General features: G+C 47.7%; 8 protein-coding genes across 8 annotated transcripts; 3 read left to right on the forward strand and 5 right to left on the reverse strand.

Moving 5' to 3' along the window:
* Positions 1–367: 367 nt before the first annotated feature.
* On the reverse strand, positions 368–2524 carry DFJ58DRAFT_712813 (uncharacterized protein; the record flags this gene model as incomplete). The annotated part of the gene is made up of 5 exons (XM_041383888.1): positions 368–1309; positions 1363–1530; positions 1578–1623; positions 1733–2180; positions 2239–2524. The coding sequence occupies 5 exons, from the start codon at positions 2522–2524 to the stop codon at positions 368–370; spliced, it is 1890 nt and encodes a 629-aa protein (XP_041250867.1).
* Positions 2525–2621: 97 nt separating this feature from the next.
* DFJ58DRAFT_754875 (eukaryotic phosphomannomutase) lies at positions 2622–3993 on the forward strand. The gene is made up of 7 exons (XM_041388031.1): positions 2622–2794; positions 2847–2967; positions 3017–3185; positions 3240–3302; positions 3360–3396; positions 3447–3637; positions 3696–3993. Exons 1-7 carry the CDS (start codon positions 2711–2713, stop codon positions 3799–3801), a joined length of 771 nt encoding a protein of 256 aa, XP_041250868.1. The 5' UTR covers positions 2622–2710; the 3' UTR covers positions 3802–3993.
* On the forward strand, positions 3988–8629 carry DFJ58DRAFT_754880 (DNA polymerase family B-domain-containing protein). Its single transcript, XM_041388032.1, has 24 exons — positions 3988–4157; positions 4213–4349; positions 4402–4473; positions 4525–4604; positions 4655–4765; positions 4817–4952; positions 5014–5126; positions 5173–5272; positions 5330–5488; positions 5540–5782; positions 5833–6098; positions 6149–6542; positions 6602–6753; positions 6807–6923; positions 6975–7098; positions 7150–7313; positions 7368–7462; positions 7510–7595; positions 7643–7702; positions 7753–7809; positions 7859–8008; positions 8060–8188; positions 8243–8379; positions 8431–8629. The coding sequence occupies exons 1-24, from the start codon at positions 4105–4107 to the stop codon at positions 8542–8544; spliced, it is 3249 nt and encodes a 1082-aa protein (XP_041250869.1). The 5' UTR covers positions 3988–4104; the 3' UTR covers positions 8545–8629.
* A 712-nt stretch (positions 8630–9341) lies between these two features.
* DFJ58DRAFT_754884 (uncharacterized protein) lies at positions 9342–10981 on the reverse strand. Its single transcript, XM_041388033.1, has 7 exons — positions 10797–10981; positions 10560–10746; positions 10327–10510; positions 10155–10273; positions 9935–10098; positions 9700–9880; positions 9342–9635 (listed from the first exon to the last, which is right to left on the reverse strand). Exons 1-6 carry the CDS (start codon positions 10923–10925, stop codon positions 9749–9751), a joined length of 915 nt encoding a protein of 304 aa, XP_041250870.1. The 5' UTR covers positions 10926–10981; the 3' UTR covers positions 9342–9635; positions 9700–9748.
* A 198-nt stretch (positions 10982–11179) lies between these two features.
* On the reverse strand, positions 11180–13042 carry DFJ58DRAFT_754890 (uncharacterized protein). Its single transcript, XM_041388034.1, is given in 8 exon segments — positions 11180–11506; positions 11517–11743; positions 11799–11843; positions 12031–12155; positions 12214–12332; positions 12386–12569; positions 12619–12805; positions 12856–13042. The coding sequence occupies 7 exon segments, from the start codon at positions 12982–12984 to the stop codon at positions 11612–11614; spliced, it is 921 nt and encodes a 306-aa protein (XP_041250871.1). The 5' UTR covers positions 12985–13042; the 3' UTR covers positions 11180–11506; positions 11517–11611.
* A 322-nt stretch (positions 13043–13364) lies between these two features.
* DFJ58DRAFT_674973 (condensin complex subunit 2/barren) lies at positions 13365–16437 on the forward strand. Its single transcript, XM_041383092.1, has 8 exons — positions 13365–13882; positions 13936–14500; positions 14550–15074; positions 15127–15413; positions 15466–15589; positions 15644–15936; positions 15985–16242; positions 16294–16437. Exons 1-8 carry the CDS (start codon positions 13448–13450, stop codon positions 16327–16329), a joined length of 2523 nt encoding a protein of 840 aa, XP_041250872.1. The 5' UTR covers positions 13365–13447; the 3' UTR covers positions 16330–16437.
* On the reverse strand, positions 16438–17511 carry DFJ58DRAFT_903085 (uncharacterized protein). The gene is made up of 2 exons (XM_041394847.1): positions 17020–17511; positions 16438–16958 (listed from the first exon to the last, which is right to left on the reverse strand). The coding sequence occupies exons 1-2, from the start codon at positions 17087–17089 to the stop codon at positions 16690–16692; spliced, it is 339 nt and encodes a 112-aa protein (XP_041250873.1). The 5' UTR covers positions 17090–17511; the 3' UTR covers positions 16438–16689.
* A 101-nt stretch (positions 17512–17612) lies between these two features.
* Positions 17613–19522, reverse strand: DFJ58DRAFT_909804 (uncharacterized protein). The gene is made up of 7 exons (XM_041395152.1): positions 19372–19522; positions 18705–19316; positions 18643–18651; positions 18346–18594; positions 18165–18287; positions 17969–18115; positions 17613–17800 (listed from the first exon to the last, which is right to left on the reverse strand). Exons 2-7 carry the CDS (start codon positions 19023–19025, stop codon positions 17795–17797), a joined length of 855 nt encoding a protein of 284 aa, XP_041250874.1. The 5' UTR covers positions 19026–19316; positions 19372–19522; the 3' UTR covers positions 17613–17794.
* Between the last annotated feature and the right edge of the window lie 70 nt (positions 19523–19592).

Genomic DNA, 19592 nt, shown 5'->3' on the forward strand with positions numbered 1-19592 from the left:
ACTCCAACACTCCCATCACAGTTAGGCTGGCAGACTCGTTACCCGGGTCATTGACGCTCGTGGCATCATCCTTGGCTGAACACAATTTTGAGTAATGGTTGTTCTTCACAGGACATCTCTAGGCTTAGCAAATTCTGAAGTGTTGGAAGTCACATCTGTATCCACACTATATGAAGCACTGTGCCCCATGGCAGTCAGTCAACAAAAAAGCTTGCTTTGACACCCATACCTCAGCAGTGCACTCACCAGAGTCTGTTGGCCAGGGCAGGGATCCCACTGGCATATGTGGCCCAATACTATCCATTCTCATTCATTTCGGTTATATAATTTTGTTCCATCAGACTTGTAAAATTATTGACTGCATCTACTATCGCGCTCCAGTAAGAACTTTCAACCGTGCTTCAGCCGCACGGGCTCTTCGTTCCCGCTCCACCTTTGCCCTCAACTCAACAGTTAAACCGAGAACGCCATCAGCTGCGCCGGACGAACCTCCGAGTTTTCGGGAAGCGGTAGGGTCTTGAGAGCGAGGCTCCGGCTTTGTCTCCACCTGTTCGTCATCGACGTCAGACTGTTTACCCTCCCGTTCTCTCTCTCTGGCCTCCCGTTCCCGCATTTTCTCTTTCAGGCCTTTCTTCCTTTGTTTTTTCTTCTCGTCCCTCGCTTCTTCCTTTTCCTTGTTGAAGGTGCTCGGGACACGTGCCGCCCCAAACCAGTCCCACCAGTCAGGGTGATCTCCCGCGCACTGGCGAAAGACGTCACGGACTGCTCTTGTACGGGCCAAGTCATAGGCAGTACGACGCGAACCTGCCCCTTGTAGAGGAGGCGCGTCCGATGCGTCAGATTCATTCGCGGCTTTGTCTGCCTGATACACGTCTGAAGACGGAATGATGATAGTTGGATTGGCGTGCAGTTCGTACAGTAGCCAGCGTGTAACATCTTCCTGGCCTGATTGCACAGCGACCTGGAGCAACGATGCGCGCCTATCCCCTGTCCATTCCGGTATTAGGGCATCGACGCCACCGAGGGAAGCGCCTTCGCGCTCCCAGAAGGATCTGAGAGGCTCTGAACGACCTTTGCTAATCATATCTAGTAATCGAGACCACTTCTCGCGGTAGGCTTCCTCCTCTTTAGTCAATCGTTGTGGTTTTGCCTTTTCGGGCGCCGCAGCGGGCGCGGTGGAAGGTGTAACTTTGGGCTTGGGCAAGGAGGCAAGCAACGCTTCGTCCTGCGCTCGAAGCGCTTCCTCTGTAAGGTGTGATGTCTTCACTTGGGTGAGCTCCAGGAGACATCGCACAAGCTCAGATTGAGTCTGTAAAGTAGAAAAATAAGAATCGTGCAAGCGACGCGCCAAAGAAAACGTACGGGTCGGCGCGTTGGAAAGGGGAAGGTCCTCAGACGATCGTCTCCTTTGTTGATGACGCAATTTTCGTAGTCGAGGAAGATCCGCCTATTAGAGACACTAGCACGTAACCAAATTCTTTCGCAGTCCTGAATGTCATCAGCCCAGTCAAGAAGAAGGTTGCGAATGTCCTAGGAGTGCATATTTAGCTATAGCGAGAAAAGTAAGGCCCACTCACATCTCGGAGAGCTTGCTCGCCATAACGACGAAGCATGGCACCTGCACTGATGGCAGCACCCTTGGAATTGTCATTTACCGATTGCGAACCACCCTTGTTTGCGGCGAGCTAGACGCGAATTTTCAGTATAACGAATAAGACGATCATAAGTATACCTACTAGTGTAACGGTGAAATGTCTTCTGTTTCAAGATTGACATCTGCGGCTTGGGTTTTGGCGGTTTCTTCTTCGCCTTTGCAGAGACAGTGGAATCCTGGTCTTCTGCAGGCCTACTGACTTCCACTATTGCGCCTGCAAAGTGACCTCCGGCAACCATAAACATAGCCCACTTGCGTCCACCTTTCACACGTTCTTGAATTTTCTTCAGCTCCGTCAAGTACGACGGAGCAGGGGTATCCGTTGGAAATAGCATTCTGTACACCCCGATTTGAGTGGATGGAGGCGAATGAAACCAAGAAACCGCTGTAAGTGGTGTTTGTCGCTCCTCGCTGGGCGAAGGCGATCTCGACGTTGGCTTGATTTTGCTGACGAGGGCCTTGACTGCATCGGAATCATCAGAACTCTCGTCAGATGATGCAGACCCTGAAAGGGAATCTTCAAGCCCTAGCTTATACAGGACAGGCTTAGTCAAAGTGAATGACGAGCAGTTGGAAGTGCCTACCGTCAACAAGCTGCGCGAAGGCTGGCTCCGTCACAGGGCTGCCGCCCCTCAGGCGAATCTTTACATTGTATCGATGCCAATCGGATCGAAAATGAGATCGTTGCTCAGTTACGTCTGCAAATGTCGCTCCAAGACAAATGTTACACGCTCTCGCGTTGTCTGATACTGGAGGAGCTGTTTGTACGAGAGTCGAGACTTCCGGGGGTGGTCGACTGATTAGATTCCGAGGTGTAAGGGTCTCCAGCAATTCGGGAGGCAACGAAAAGACATGGTATCTCTGGGCCATTTGCGCTGGTTTTGTTATGAGTCTGTTGACAAAATCTGAGCAAAAATAATGGTAATATAGGGCAAACCACGGACCCGTTAAGATGACTGTCACTGTAAGAGTCACTAATGCCATACTATTTCGGAGATAACCGAATTTAGTACCTAGACTGATTGGCTACCAAAATAGTTTTACAACCGTATCATCATGGTGTCTGCAGATTTCGCAGAACGGCCAGTCGAGAAGCTCGTGCTGTTCGATGTCGATGACACGTTATCGCCCCCACGTAAGGTAATTCAGCTTCCCGACGACTACCACACTTGATGTCGAGATCTCGCGACAGGGGGCATCTCCAGAAATAATTCAACTCCTGCGCGACCTCAGAAAGCAGGTCGCTATAGGCTTTGTTGGCGGGTCTGATCTCGTCAAGATATCTGAACAGCTCAGTATTGGCGATTTCAATGGTGCGAGACTCGTCCCATTGACTGCTAAGATACTCACACGCATTCGTAGTTCTGGAGGAGTTCGACTTTGGGTTCGCTGAGAACGGCCTTACCGCGTATCGACTCGGAAAGCCGCTGGAGTCGCAGTCCTTCATCAAAACGGTAGGCGAAAAGGACTATCAGGAGCTGGTCAACTTCATCTTGCACTACATTGCTGACATGAACATCCCGATCAAACGGTGAATTTCTATGATCCTTGGCTGTCGATCAGCCCATTCACTTGCAAATTTCAGTGGAACGTTCGTCGAATTCCGCAAGGGCATGATCAACGTCAGCCCTATTGGCCGCAATGCAACGTGGGTTCACTTACGTGCTATTCCCTGAACTTGTATGAACACCCCTGGACTCCGCAGTGTCCAGGAACGCAATGATTTCGAGGCTTATGACAAGGTAGCAACATTAGAAAATCATTCATTATCATACTCACTGATTCTCTGCAGGAACACCACGTTAGGGCCGACTTTGTGGAAATCCTCCGGGAGAAATTCAAACGACTGAATCTAACGTTCTCTATCGGTGGCCAGATATCATTTGATGTCTTTCCACACGGGTGGGACAAGACTTACTGCCTTAGACATGTCGAGAAAGATAACTTCGAAGAAATCCACTTTTTCGGGGACAAGACGAGCAAGGTAAGAGTCGAATTTCTTACTAGGCGAAATTTTGTCCCCTTGACAATTTCTGTGAAGGGGGGGTAACGATTACGAGATCTTCAGCGATTCTCGCACTGTCGGGCATACTGTTAAGAGTCCTGCAGATACGATGAGAATCTGCACAGAGCTCTTCCTGTCATAATGTGCTCGATGTAAGTTCAAGGCCCATGGACTCGCGTAGAATTGGGGATAACAGTTACAACTATACCAATGATTCTTTGTTATTGTACATGGACTAGTCTATAGTAGATAGCCATTGTATGTCGAACTTGTGGACCATGACGAATTGTGTACATAAGCGAACAAATACGACCATACGTGTTTCTACTCAAAACGCGTGCCTTCAAGTCTTATTAGTGACCAGATCTACATCGACTATATTTACTCGGCACGCTTGTGGCACGCCGTTGTCTGTACTCTTCCTCTCATCTACTGAAACGTGACGATGGTTGGCCCGACGAATTCCACACGGCAAAATCAGCCAATGGCGCGCACGCGGTAAGGATGAGAGCGCGTCACAAACGTCCTTACTCTCAGATATATGTTTTGACAGTACCAAGCCGGATGTAAACTCAGAACCTGCCGCGAAAAGGCGCAAATTAGCTCTATCCAACTCCCAGAAAACGCATGATTCATCCTTTGCAGACGTATTGGAACAGCTGAGTCAGGACAGAGCACATGACGGTGTTGGTATGTAGCATGGAGAATTCTCCAGCACTTTGATTATTGATAGTTCGAACAGCTGCAGAGGGTGGGGCTGATAGCTGGGCCCGTCCGAATCTTCCATCCATTAATGAGAAGCGGAATAGTATCGGTGTGTACACATGTTGCCTCACTCATCAACTTACGGTGCTACTCCTTTCAGTTTTTCAGCAAATTGATATCGACGAAGCAACGGACTACAGCAATGGGTCTATCGTATTGAGGTTGTTTGGGGTGACCGAGGTACCTCCTTTATACTTGTGCCTTTACGTAGCTCTCAAATCACCTTGCAGGACGGAAACAGCGTACTCGCATATGTCACTGGGTTCCTTCCTTACTTCTATGTCGCTGTCCCTCGCGGCTTTGATGAGTCAGACATGGACGCATTTGCAGATCAGTTAAACGTATGCATTGTGGTGACGCATAAGGTATACCGTGGCTGAACTTGCCTACAGAAACAGGCTCAAGGCAACTTCGTGAGACAAATAGAGATCGTCAAGCGGCGCAGCCTTTGGGGCTATCGTGGAGACGACTGGATCCCTTTCATGAAACTTACAATATCCGAACCGAGAAATCTCCCGAAAATTCGAGATGAGTTTTTCGTTCTGCACCAATGCTTTCTGCATGTACTAATTATTTTTTTGACCAATACGCTTGTTTGAGAGGGGCGAGTGTGGGTTTCGAGACTTTTTCCCCACCGGACAACCTTGTTCAACGTTCGAGAGTAATATTGCGTACACCCTTCGTTTCATGATCGATACCAAGGTATGGATACATGTGTCGCAAAACCTCTGAAATGACAATTCTGTAGGTTGTAGGCATGAACTGGATTGAGATTCCTGCCGGTCAATACAAACTTGTGTCCGAGAAAGACAAGAAATCCACATGTCAAATCGAGCTTAAAGTCAGGTAATTTTCACTTCGTTTTGTCGTGTATATAAATGTCTGATGATATTTTGCGCCAGGTGGGAATGCCTTCATCTCGCACCCACCGGAAGAAAACTGGCAGAAGTTTGCACCTCTTCGTATATTGAGCTTCGATATCGAGTGTGCTGGACGGAAGGGCATTTTCCCCGAGGCACAGGTTGATCCAGTCATCCAGATCGCTAACATGGTGACGAGGCAAGGTATGGGATCTGAAGTTTTTTCTGTATATTCACTCATCGCTGGATTCCAAGGCGAGACCAAGCCGTTCATTCGCAATATTTTCACTTTGAATACATGTTCACACATTGTCGGCTCACAAGTGATGTCGTTTGACGATGAGGCTGAGATGTTGCAGGCCTGGCGAGACTTTATTGAAGAGGTTGACCCGGATCTTGTCATCGGGTACAACATTGCAAACTTCGATTTTCCATATCTCATGGATCGAGCCAAGCATCTCAAGGCAAATAAGTTCCCTTTTCTTGGTCGCATAAAGGGTACGCATCTCTGTTTGCTGTGATAAGATCATACTTATTTTGTTTTAAAGGTTCCAAAACTCAGACGAAGGAAACGCATTTCTCTTCAAAGGCATACGGGCAGCGCGATTCCAAAGATACAGAGCTAGAAGGTCGACTACAACTCGACGTTCTGCAATTCATGCAACGTGAACACAAGCTACGTAGTTATACCCTCAACTCCGTCTGTGCACAGTTCCTTGGTGAGCAAAAGGAGGATGTGCACCACTCCGTTATCACAGAATTGCAGAATGGTACCCCAGAGTCCAGACGTCGGCTGGCCGTCTACTGTTTAAAGGTGATCGAGTCTTTTTTGCGTCGTCTTTGTCGTTCTTATAGTTGCTACAGGATGCATATCTCCCCCAGCGACTGGTGGACAAACTCATGTGCTTCATCAACTACACTGAAATGGCACGTGTCACGGGCGTTCCCTTCAACTACCTCCTTTCCCGTGGCCAGTCCATTAAGGTGCTTTCCCAGCTATTTCGCAAGGCCAATGAAGAGGGATATGTCATCCCTGTTATGAAGGGCGAGGGTTCGGATGAGCAATACGAAGGTGCCACTGTCATCGAGCCGAAGAAAGGCTACTACGACACACCGATTGCAACTCTTGATTTTAGCTCCTTGTATCCGTCCATCATGATGGCACATAATTTGTGTTATACAACGCTCCTCGAAAAGAGTACCATTGATCGCTTGCAGCTTGTCAAGGACGTAGACTATATCCAAACCCCCAATAACGGTATGTTAGAGCTGTTGGATATGTAGTTTGCAGATCAGTCGGCTAATGTTTCTATTTAGATTTCTTCGCTACTACGGCAAAACGAAAGGGTCTACTACCTACTGTCTTGGAAGATTTGATCTCTGCTCGTAAGCGTGCGAAGGCAGATCTCAAGAAGGAGACCGATCCATCCAAGCGTGCAGTCTTGGACGGTCGTCAGCTTGCTCTGAAGGTGCTGTGGATTCAGCTAGTACAGCGACCCTATCTGATCTCATTGAATTGCAGATCAGTGCCAACTCTGTTTATGGGTTCACTGGTGCGACGATTGGAAAATTGCCCTGCCTTCCTATCTCCTCCAGTGTGACAGCATATGGGCGTCAGATGATCGAGAAAACTAAGCAGGTAAGTCGTAGTCTGTCCGCCAGTGAACACCCGACCAATAACCCTTTGTAGGAAGTTGAAGCAGAATTCTCCATCAATAATGGACACGCTTATAATGCCGAAGTAATTTATGGTGACACTGACTCTGTCATGGTCAAGTTTGGGCCTGCGGAGCTGGAAAAGGTCATGGCTCTCGGTTCGTACCAACCAGCAACCTAACTCGCATGCAATTTAAACTATTCTACAGGAGCGGAGGCGGCGGATTTTGTGACGGTGAAATTTGTCAGACCTATCAAGCTCGAATTCGAGAAAGTTTATTACCCGTATCTTCTCATCAGCAAGAAGCGGTACGCTGGACTTTACTGGACAAAGCCAGACAAATGGGACAAGATGGACTCAAAGGGGATCGAAGTTTGTCTTCATTTTCAATAGTTTACTGTGGATATACTGAATTAAGGAATCTAGACGGTCCGGAGAGACAACTGTCGGCTGGTATCAACGGTCATCGAGACTTGCCTACATAAGATGTTGATCGATCGAGACGTCAGAGCAGCTGAGGAGTAAGTACACGCTCTTTGTCTTTTGGTTGCTAACTCAACTATCCCAGGTACACAAAGCGCGTGATATCAGATCTTCTGCAGAACAAGGTTGATATGTCCCAACTGGTGATTACAAAGGCTCTGGCCAAAGCTGGTATGTGGATTTTGAACGAGAATGGGCTGGTGCTCTAATGTCTGCAGATTATGCTGCGAAGCAAGCGCATGTGGAGTTGGCAGAGCGCATGCGGCAACGTGACGCAGGTTTGTGACTGATGTGGTTATCTGGTATATGTCCTGATATCCATGGTCAGGTTCTGCACCGGCCTTGGGTGACCGTGTCGCCTACGTTATTGTTAAGGGCATTAAAGGTCGAATTCCGCGTCAAGTATCATAGCTCTATGCTGACTTGGGGAATAGGTGCTGCTGCATACGAAAAATCTGAGGATCCCCTTTATGTATTGGAGAATAACATTCCCATCGATACCAAATATTACCTCGAAAACCAGCTCTCAAATCCTCTTATGAGAATTTTTGAACCCATCCTGGGTGAGAAGGCAGCATCGTTGTGTATGTCGCTTCATTCGCTGCATGAATGTCGTCTTTTGATATGTTCCAAAGTATCTGGCGCGCACACCAGGACAATCCAGATCGCAACTCCAACAGTTGGCGGTCTGATGAAGTTCGCAGTGAAGACGGTAACATGCCTTGGGTGCAAAACTCCATTGCGGTCGAATAACAGCGTAAAAAGTAAGCCCAAACAAGCAAGCGTCTGATCCTATCTCACTGCCGCCTTTGCTGCAGATGGTGCCGTGTGCAATAACTGCCGACCAAAGATCGGGGAGTTATATCAAAAGCAAATCACAAGCGCGTCGCAGCTGCAAGTACGGTTCTCGCGACTGTGGACGCAATGCCAACGTTGTCAGGGCTCTTTGCATCAAGTGAGGCTATGTTTGTTTTGCTTCGACTGTCATTGACACTGCGGTTGATAGGATGTGCTATGTTCGAGCAAGGACTGCCCGATATTCTACATGCGGAAGAAGGCACAAAAGGACGTGGAAGATGCGAACTCTGTCCTCGAGCGGTTTGATGCAGATCTGTGGTAGTTGATCTCGACGTATCGTTATTTTCGTTTCGCTTGGTTTTTCTGCACTGTTGTATCATTAATCATCCTAGCAATATTTCCTTCAAGTGTGGTCTAGCCTGATTTCTAAAGTGGTTGCAGGTACTGCGTTAAACGTCTGAACCTTGACCGCTGGAAGCTTAATGCAACTGACACGGACGGTCAACGGGGTGAGGGTCTTGATTGGAACAGCTGTGCGCGAGCACGAGCATCCTCCTTCCTCACCACCCCACTTTTTCCTCTCGGCTACCTGTTTGTAAACATCTGAAGCATAGTGTCTGTGGAATTGGGACGGGGACAGCTTGCTTTTACCAAGACCAACCCACTGTACGCATAATGTGCACCAGCCTTGGCAGTGCGCGTTGGATTTACACAGACCTCTGGTTAGTGGACCGTAGTGCTCAATCGTTCCTCAAGTGAGTCGATTGCCATATCCTACTCCTGCTTGTTCTGCCCTCAATCCTCCGGGCATTGCTCATTTAGTGGAAGCGGAAATTCGTGCTCCGTTTCTGCCACAACGTCCTCTGCATCCAAGTGTCCGACAGTTTCGGCCAAAGGATGGATCGGATCACGGTCACCTGTGCAAGCATTACCCATTGGTGAATCCCCAGACAACGTGTTGAGATCCTGGCCCATGTTCACTGCCGGACATTACCGCAAACTTAATCCTTGGTTGGGAATGTAGCATAGTCAATAGCTGTGCTGGACGACCATGTCACGCAATTTGAGATGCAGACGCGACTATGAACCGCTTTGAAATTGCATTCGTCGTCCTCAGTGCAACTTGAAGAGTATTTCCCCAGCATCAAAACACTTGTAGATGACTCGATATACTTAGCTAGTAATCGTCAAGCGTAAAATGTGAGCACTCAGTAGTTTCAAACAGGGGTGTCCCAGAAAGTGTATTAACAGTGAGTATACAACAAAGTATTATATCGAGCCATGAGCGTAAAGTCACAGCCTGAAAATTAAGAAAGAAGCCTTCTTCCAATGCAATGTACCGTTACATGTATCCATAATGATGGTGTGATGAGTTTGAACTGTACAGAAAAAAATATATGCAGCGTGCCCTGTCTTGCAAAACATCGAGTTGAATTGCATGGATGTGTGCATTAGAGATGATCTCTGTGATGCTTACCTCAGAGCGGTGGCATGCAAGCCGGAACCCAAGCGAGGACAGACGAAAGCTAATCCTCGGTCAAATCGAGGACCTCCATAGTGGTTTGCTGCCGTCGTGAGACCCCGCCTTCCAAACTAACACACGAGGACTTCCGGTCCTCAGATGAGGCCAACTGGGTTCGTAAATGCTGGAGCTCCATCTGCGAGATAAGAATGAGGTGAAAGGCCCGAAAAATGTCGAGGAGAGAGTTTACCTCAAGACGTTGAATTCGGGGCTTCACATTCTTTAAGCGCAATGGCAAATGTGAAGGCTCATAAGGTCCGTCAAAGATTTCGATTTCATCGTCATGATCATTTGCATCTTCCTTGCTTGAGTTATTTGACGTCGGCGGCGCTATGCCCATTGCCTGCAAGATGTCTGAGATTGAAAACGGGTGTGAGTGGCAGATATGTGTAGAAAATAATGTGGCCTACCCAAGCGCGTGTATTTGAACACGAAGACAGTCGCAGGTCGGTTATCCGGTTTGAACACGGTGCGATATGTGGAACGACCTGGCCCATGATTCACTGGTCGGGGAACTTCGTCTCCGAAGCTTAACAGATGATGATGATCAAAAAGTGAAACAAAGGGTGAAATTCTACGCACATGACACGATGAGCACAAGCCTTCTTAGACCGTTCATGCACCTTGCCTTCTCGCACACGGAGGGTGTGACTTTTCGATTTACCATGTTTAACTACCTGCACCTTCGTGTACTCCCCCGTTTCTACCCTCAACACAATCTGACCTATGTCATTCGAACTTTGATCACCGAGCATTGAGTCATCGTCTGAAGATTAGTGTTACAAGGAGGAACTAGACTCTTTTAGCATACTGACCAGTAAGCTCAAGTTTTGAAAACATGAAATCCCTGGTGACTGAGTCACTGCCCCAGTACGTGCATTCCTTCATACCGACCCAGGTCGGGTGTACAGTTTGTCTAGCACAGCGAACACCGTCAACGAAGATAGCTGCTTGAATGCTCCAGGACTGCTCAGCGGCGTTCATCCACCTGACTCCAAATTTCTTGTAGAGGCATTTAAGGCTTTCGCCAGTATATATTATGAATAACACACCTTCCCCTCTTCCGATGCAATCCAGCAGGTTATTCTGTTCTCCATCGGTGTGCTGGAAACAACAGCAGCATACTCCGGGAGCTCCTGGTCGTCAACGAATACATAAGCAGACAAGTCTCCAAAAATCATGATGTACAGCAAATGTAGATATTTCAAGACTTTTGAGAGACGCGAAGTAGGTAAAGTCAACGGGTTGACCGTCTATATTTGAAATTCATGAATTTAAGTGGTCGGATCACGTGCAATTAGAGTTGCATTATGGTTGTGCCCGGTGTTTCCCCTATTATCACCCATAGTCAATACTAATAGCTGTGCTGAACGACCATGATGCAGACGCGGCTATGAACCGCTTTGAAATTGCATTCTTCGTCCTCAATACAGTGCAGTATTCAATTTGAAGAGTGTTTCCCCATCATCGAAGCACTTGTAGTTGACTCGATATACTTAGCTAGTAATCATCAAGCGTAAAATGTGAGAGCACTCAGTAGTTTCAAATGAAGGGGGTCCTAGTAAAAAGTTCATATTAACAGTGAGTATGCAATAAAGTATTATAATGAGCGACGAGCGTAAAGCCACAACCAGAAAATTAAGAAAGAAGCCTTCTTCCAATGCAAAGTACCGTTACGTGTATCTATAATGATGGTGTGAATGAATTTGAACTGTACAGAAAGAATATGTGCAGCGTGTTCTGTCTTGCAAAACATCGAGTTCCTGGGAGTTGAATTGCATGGATGTGTGCATTAGAGATGATCTCTGTGATGCTTACCTCAGAGAAGTGACATACAAGTCAGAACCCAAGCGAGGACAGACGGAAACTAATCCTCGGTTAAATCGAGGACTTCTGTAGCGGTTTGCTGCCGCCGTGAAACCCCGCATTCCAACTTAACACGTGAGGGCTTCCGGTCCTCAGACGAGGCCAACTGGGCACGTAAACGCTGGAGCTCCATCTATGAGATAAGAATGAGATGGGGGGCCTAAAATGTCGCCGAGGCGAGAGTTTACCTCGAAATATTGAATTAGGGGCTTCACATCCTTTGAACTTGAAGGCTCAGCGGTTTGCTGCTGTCGTGAAACCCCGCATTCCAACTTAACACGTGAGGGTTTCCGGTCCTCAGATGAGGCCAACTGGGCACGTAAACGCTGGAGCTCCATCTGCGAGATAAGAATGAGATGGGGGGCCCAAAATGTCGCCGAGGCGAGAGTTTACCTCAAAATATTGAATTAGGGGCTTCACATCCTTTGAACTTGAAGGCTCATGAGGTCCGTCAATAATTTCGATTTGATCGTCATGGTCGTTTGCCTCTTCCTTGCTTGAATTCTTGGGTATCAATGGCGCTATGCCCATTGCCTGCAAGATGTCTAGGATTAACAACGGTGTGAGCGGCACATATGGGTAGAAAATAATGTGGTTTAGTACCCAAGCGCGTGTATTTGAACACGAAGACAGTCACAGGTCGTTTGTCCAGTTTGAACATGCTGCGGGATGTGGAACGACCAGGCCGATGATTTACTTGTCGGGGAACTTCATCTCCGAAGCTTAACAGATGATGATTATCAAAAAGTGGGACACGGGGTGAAATTCTACGCACATGACACGATGAACACATGCCTTCTTAGACCGTTCATGCACCTTGCCTTCTCGCACACGGAGGGTGTGATTTTTCGATGTACCATGTTTAACTACCTGCGTCTTTGTGCGCTTCCCCGTTTTTACCTTCAACACAATCTGACCTATGTCATTCGAACTTTGATCACCGAGCATTGAGTCATCGTCTGAAGATTGGTGTTACAAGGAGAAACTAGACTATTTTTTCATACTGACCAGTAAGCTCAATGTTTGAAAACATGAAATCCCTGGTGACTGAGTCATTGGCCAAGTGCGTGAGTTCCATTGTGCCGACCCAGCCCGGGGGCGCACTTTGTGCACGGCAGCGAACACCATCAACGGAGACAGTTGCTCTGATGCTCCAGGACTGCTCAGCTGCGTTCATCCACCTGACTCCAAATTTCTTGTGGAGGTATTTATAGCTTTCGCCAGTATATATTACGAATAACACACCTTCCCCTCTTCCGATGCAATCCAGCAGGTTATTCTGTTCTCCGTTGGTGTGTTGGAAACATCAACAGCATACTCCGGGAGCTCCTGGTCGTCAACGAATACATAAGCAGACAAGTCTCCAAAAATCATGATGTACGGCAAATGTAGAGCAATATTTCAAGACTTTTGAGAGACGCGAAGTAGGTAATTGGCAAGTGACTAGTGACAAGTCAACTGATTGACCGTCTATATTTGAATTCAAGTGATCGGATCACGTGCAGTTAGAGTTGCATCCGTCAGAACGGAGCCAGTGGGTCGAATCGGCTGGTATATGTAGTTCTGGTCTGCCTTCAGAATCTCCCACAAGCTGCAGCGCGCTTACTTGGCTTATCTATGACGTTCAGTAACATGTTCATCGATAACACTGCCTTAGTACAGCCAGAACTATTTCAGAGTCCTGCGATGAGTGACTAGTAACTCTGTGACAAGACGCGTGTGTCACGTGCTTTGAGCAAGGACTGATCATCTTTTGTTGAACAGTACCAACGACAGCAACCAAACGGCTCATTTTTGCGATAGCGTCAAGGACTGTCGGCACGAAATTCAACGGAAAATGAATACCAGACGTGCCAGGATTGCAGATACAGAAAATTATGGCTTGGATTCAGGCGGTGACACTGAACCGGACACACCAAGACCGACAACAAGACCAACACTTCGACAAGGCAGCAAGAAACGGATCAGTGATGTGTATGGCGAGAATGAAGCACACTCTGAATCTGGACGCCCTCCACTAAGGGCGGTCAACATCAATGACGACGCGGCTGAGAAGCGCAGGCGGAGGAAAAGCAATAAGCTAGCCGTCATAGAAAACGCGGAAGCTGGGCCTTCGACAGAGCGTCAAGATCTGGCAGAATCTTCCAAGGCTGCGCAGGCGAAGCTGAAGCAACAGCAGCTCAACTCTGTGGCCCCGCCTCCTGTCATCAACGTACCCCTAGACGTCATGAGCTCCAACTTTGAGGAATGGATGAAAATGGCGACAGACAATGTGCGTATATCAGGTGTAATCTAGGTCTTGCTACTTATCATAATCATCGCCAGAAAATTAATGCTGCGAACTCATGGAACTTCGCGCTGATTGATTACTTCCACGATATGTCGCTACTCCGAAATAATGTAGACAACTCCATCAACTTCCAGCGCGCTTCATGTACCCTTGACGGCTGCGTTAAAATTTGGACTAGTCGTGTCGACTCTGTTGGTACTGAAACAGGCAAGTTGCTCAGCAACCTTGCCAACGAAGGCATGGCCGGCGAAGAAGACGATGAAGCCCTGTCGGACAATCCTGATAGTCAGGACGCGACGCAGGCGAAGAAAAAGAAGAAATCGCACCGACCCGACTCAACGCTTGCTAAAGACGCCTCACAACTTCACAGCAAGAAGCTGGATCTCGAGTTTCGCGTTGACCCCCTTTTCCGCAAAACTTGCGAAGATTTCGACGAGGGCGGCGCACAGGGCTTGCTCATGAACCACCTTAGTTTGGGGGTCGGAAGCGATGGTGGCATGCGCGTCGTCTTTGACGCGAGTGATTCTATGGGCCGAGTGGCGGAAGATGAGGAGGATGAGGAGGAACAGCAAGAAGATGTGGACATCAGTTACCTACGAAGTATGTTGGAAAGTTCTCTTGTATGATAACATACTCACCATTATATTAGGTCAATTTTTCCCCGACTTAGAGGTTCTCGACGATAAAGCGATCTCCCATTCACTGGCCACCTTCTCGTTTGCCAAAGACAGTAACCGCGTGTTTGACGACTCTCTTTACCGTGATGATACGGTCGATAATGAAGGTGGCGATGAAGATGATAATGATCCGGGCTTCGGAGACTACGACGCAGATGGTGCACCCATGGATGTGGATGGTGATCGTGGTGGTCAGGATTTCTTCCAAGGCGACCAAGCTGTCAATGATGATTATGATGGTGGGGATGCTTTTGGAGGTGACTATGGGGGTGGCGAGAATGAGTCAGTCGGCGCTGAAGGTGATCAACGGCATGCAGCACGACCAGGAGGCGCATTTGTTCCTTTTGACCCACGACGTGCGCCAAACGAGCGAGATCGTGTGATCGCCATTACGGACGGGGATGGAGAAAATGCGATGATGGGTTACTTCGATAAGAACCTCATGAAAAACTGGGCGGGTCCCGAACACTGGAAGCTGAGAAAAGTGGTTCGGAAACGTGAGTTCTTCATCTCATTCAGATATGTTATACTAATGACGTTGTGCTACAGCAGAGGCTGATGCTCCCAAACCCCGGCGAGAGAAGAAGGAAGCATTTAAGATCGACTTCCTGACGCCCGCCGAGAAAGACACCAAGACGATTGCAAAAGAGATGTTTGCGAAAGTCACGCGGGGGGCTGGCATCACTTTGCCCAGCTACGGAGGTTCAAAGACTGGCAAGAAGGGTCGGGGCAGCCGCAAAGCAAAGGAGGAGAAGCGCGATGAACATACTCTTCCTGACGACATGCACTTCTCAAGCAGGCAACTCGTTACCCTTTTCCTGAAGCCCAAATTTTCAGTACGTGTAATCGTTTTCGCGACGACATGAACTGACATCTGTACACCCCCAGTTGAAGATGCGTGGACAACCTGTCAAATTTAATGAGGAGGGCGACGGAGAGGTTGACGAGCAATTTTGGGCACAGGCCGCGGCGAACCAAGCTGCGGGACGTGCTGCAGCTGAAAATGACGAAAGTAAGAAATTTTCGTATTCAGGCTTTATATATTTTGAACTCATTGCCCCATAAGCCGGTGATGGACTAAATATACCCTTCAATACGCAGTTCTTCGACAACGACTACGATGATGGCCCGGGCTTTGACGATGGTTTTGATGGCGACGGTGCAGCGATGGAGGATGCTGGAGAACAGGACCTCCTGGCTGCTACGCAAGGTCAGACGCGGCGGGTTCGACCAGAATTTGTCAACTATGCCAAACGTGCCAAACGAGTGGATGTGAGGAAGCTGAAAGAAAATATTTGGAAAGGCTTGGACATTAAGGTTGGGAAGCCGAAGGAGGAGGACGAAGAAGAAGACAATATGGTTTGTCTCTTTTGAATCGCCCCTCCTTTTCTGCTCACCCGCCCATAGGATGTCGATGACACGTCTCTTACTAGCCCCGAAGAACATAGAGTTTTCAGCTCTGTAATTTCCGGACTACAGAAATCGTATCCGAAGGACAAGATGGAAGAGATCAGCACGAGCTTCTGCTTCATATGTCTACTGCACCTTGCTAATGAGCAGGGACTGAAGCTACAGACTTCTCCTGGCGGCCAGCTATACGAAGAGGAGAATGAAGCGATGGACTCTGAAGACAGAGACAAAGTAGGAGATATATGGAGTTTAAAGGTGTGCCCGCTGCTTTTTTCATCGATCGTCACTGATCTTTTGCGCCCATAGGTGTTTAGGGACCCAGATGCTACCTCCGCTGCTTAGCTGCAGACCAATGTAGTTCTTGGCCTGCGGTCAAGTGACTCAGACTTAACGATATTTTTATTTCCGTATGCTACTACACCATTTCTGTGTTGTTCTTGCTTTCTCATTCCACTATAAATATCGGGTTAATAATCTGTTGTATACCGCCGAATGGACGAGATGTGTTAAAATTCTACCAAACTACAACTTCGAATTCAAGTACTAAGGCTACAGTGTGTATCACAACGTGGGGTGGTATCTAGTTCCAGCTACACTCCGGGAGAAAATGGTAAAGTGTTAAAAATACAAGTAATTCCGTCAAGTCTTCCTCAGCCCACAGCATGCAAAATAAATCGACTTCCTTCGTAGAACGAACCACATTTAGCGCAACTTGGCTTTCCAGGCACGCCATAAATTCTCCTGTTTCTTCTGATGTTTGGCTTGGAGCTGCAGGAATTCCTGATATGCCTGTGCAGGCAATTCAATCATGTCCGTGGTGGTGGTGCGAAACGGGAAGACGGTAAGAAGGTCTGAGGCGGCGATGCGCGCCTGAGGGACGGACGAAGCCAGGAACAAGTGGTCGCCAAAAGGCGTATAAGTGTACACATCTAACCATCGATCACGACGATGGTGAGAGTGACCAGAGGCAGCTGTGTAAGGAACTTGTAAGAAATTTGTTCTTGAGCAGTCACTTTGGTGGGTACTACGTACTACTCTGTACGATCTGTATGATCATAACTTGGTGTTGCACGACAGCGATGGCGACTGTTCCGCGATTCATGATGGGCAGCGGTGAAGTATATGGAAATTGACACAAAGGCAAATAATACAGCAATAGAGTCGAAAGATATGAAAAGAAAGACTTGGAGAGACGGTTCTCTCAGTAATAAACAGAGCCTTCACAAAGAAGACTTGGGGACGCTTGGGATATGGACTTGAGATATCCCCAGCTATATGAGCGTTTCTGTTTGCGGCAGGTTAAGTATGTGCATGATGTATGTACAAGGGTCTGTCAAAACTCCTGTGGCCTGGCCGGGACCCTTGTCATACATACAACATTCGATTCCCTGTCCAGAATAAGAACTGGCCAACCTTGTCATCCATGCCATCCAAAACGTGGCGGACGATAAGCTAATGACCAAAATGGACTGCTCCTTTGTTTATGCAAAGTTACTCTTGAGGAGAAAGTACAACGACATAGCGGAGGTTGCTCGGAGTCGAAAAATGGGAGATAAGGGCATCCTACCATTTTTATTGACTTTCATTGGAACCGAAAAATCGGCGAAGATCCTCTTTGTCAAGCTCAGAGTTGCAGATTAAAATTCGGGTATCGGATAGCTACGAAAACAAGACGACGGAAAGCATAATGCACACCATGTTGAATATGAAAGAACGAGAAATTTAAGGTGTAACGACTTGCAATAGAATTTAAATGGACCCGTTATGCCACGTGTGTACAAGTGGCCGTCAAAGCTGCGAATAACTCCTAGTCCTGTGACGGAGAGCATGTGATGGAAATTTGAAATGGCGAAAGCGATAAGGAATCGAAATCTCGGCAGCGAAAGTCAACTCTAAGTGAACCCGAGAAATTAGACGCCTCTCACCCATAAAATGAAAACTGACCTCATGATCATCAGGTTCTGCTGGATCCACCCCGCACCTGTTGTCGAAGTCGTAACTGAGGCTGCCAGCTTCCTTGTGACACATGATCCAAACTGACGAGTACGAGATCTTCAAATTTTATGTGATGGGGACTAATCATCCACATAGGATCAGAGTCGGCCTCCATAGGTTGATTCGCCATTTTCTTAAAAAATCATTGAAGGAAATAATCAGAGAGAAACGTGAAGTCTCACCTGAATAAATCTGCGAATGCAGGTGGCAAGGTTCTTTGCAAGTTTTGCCTTGGTGATGGGGCCTGGTGTCTTGCGATAGTCTTTGGTAGGGAGCTGACAATTCCAGCGACGATAACCAGGCCACTGTTATTCAAGCTCACAATCAGTTCATAAGATTCAGATTGCATTTTTTCTGACAAACCTCTATTCTCACTGAGATAGTCCGGCCACCCCCTTCAAATACCAGGTCATCCCTATCGCCGAGACATCTCGAATTACTTTTGAGAATCTCTTCCAAAGCTATACCCAGCTCAGATGGCTTCTCCGCGTAGAACAGGATAGGCGAAGACAGATTCGCCGTGTGCACATACTTCTCTAGCTCAGTTTTTCCTCGCGGCTGATACAACTTTTGAGGCACGGTCTCAGCCTGAATTATGGCAAGCTGGAGATCCTGTTCCAAGTCGTCGACAGGTTTCTTGAAATTCAAGTGACTACTTACCCCGGTATCCTTGCGGAATTTCGGTAAGGGTTTACTGAATCATCACAAGACAAAAAACTTACCCGGCTCTCTAGTACTAGAGGAGACTGGCTGATCTCATTGAGATCGCTCCCAGAGTCTTCGTATACACCATCCGTAGTGCCAAAGGCATCCGAATCCAGCTCCGAAGTAGGCCATTGGGGCAGTCCCAAGAATCCTGCAGAACATGATGACTTCGAGGATGAGTAATTCGAAGATTTCAAGAAAAAGAGGCAACTGACATTATCAGGCAATGTACGATCGCCCGGTGAAGCCACCAAAAATGTCCCGCCGTTCAACAATCCGGGCACTTCTGGGGTGGCGACCTTGTCAGAAGAAAAGGTGTTGGCGTTGTTGTAGGTCATGGATGATGAATACTGTACGTCTGACAATCACTTCTGCTGTCTTTTATGAATCTCATCGGTCAAGTTTCATGCCGACATGTAGGATTCAGTGATGGCTTGAGTTGGCCAGATCTAGCAAACACCGATAAATCGCATAGTCACTCTCCTCGTAATGACATCAGCTTCAAGTTGCTGTAAACTCCCACAGCTTGTGGAAAGTCGGACATTCCGGCAACCCGAAGTGACACCCTTGAGATTGAAGTCAGAAACTGGGGTGGTTCAATTATTCCAGGTCTGCCTTTGCAGATGATTCTATATATCAATCAGCTCAAACCGTTAACACATGAAGTATAATTTTCTCACTTACGAGATAATTAATGTTAGCAGGGTTGCTTCGCCCCCTCTACTGGCGCGAAAACCCCCATGACGGGATAAAAATTTCGCTGTTCTCCAGTCTCATTCTGGCACGACATCTCTGATCTCCGACACAAGACGTCACATCAGAAAATAGATTCCCTGCATACATGACGTGGCAGGAAAGCAATGTCCCATGGCTGATCCGCCGTTACGGATTCCGGAACAGGGTTC

The sequence above is a fragment of the Suillus subalutaceus genome (genome assembly GCF_016647625.1).
Source record: "Suillus subalutaceus strain FC151 chromosome Unknown DFJ58scaffold_2, whole genome shotgun sequence".
NCBI lineage: Eukaryota > Fungi > Basidiomycota > Agaricomycetes > Boletales > Suillaceae > Suillus > Suillus subalutaceus.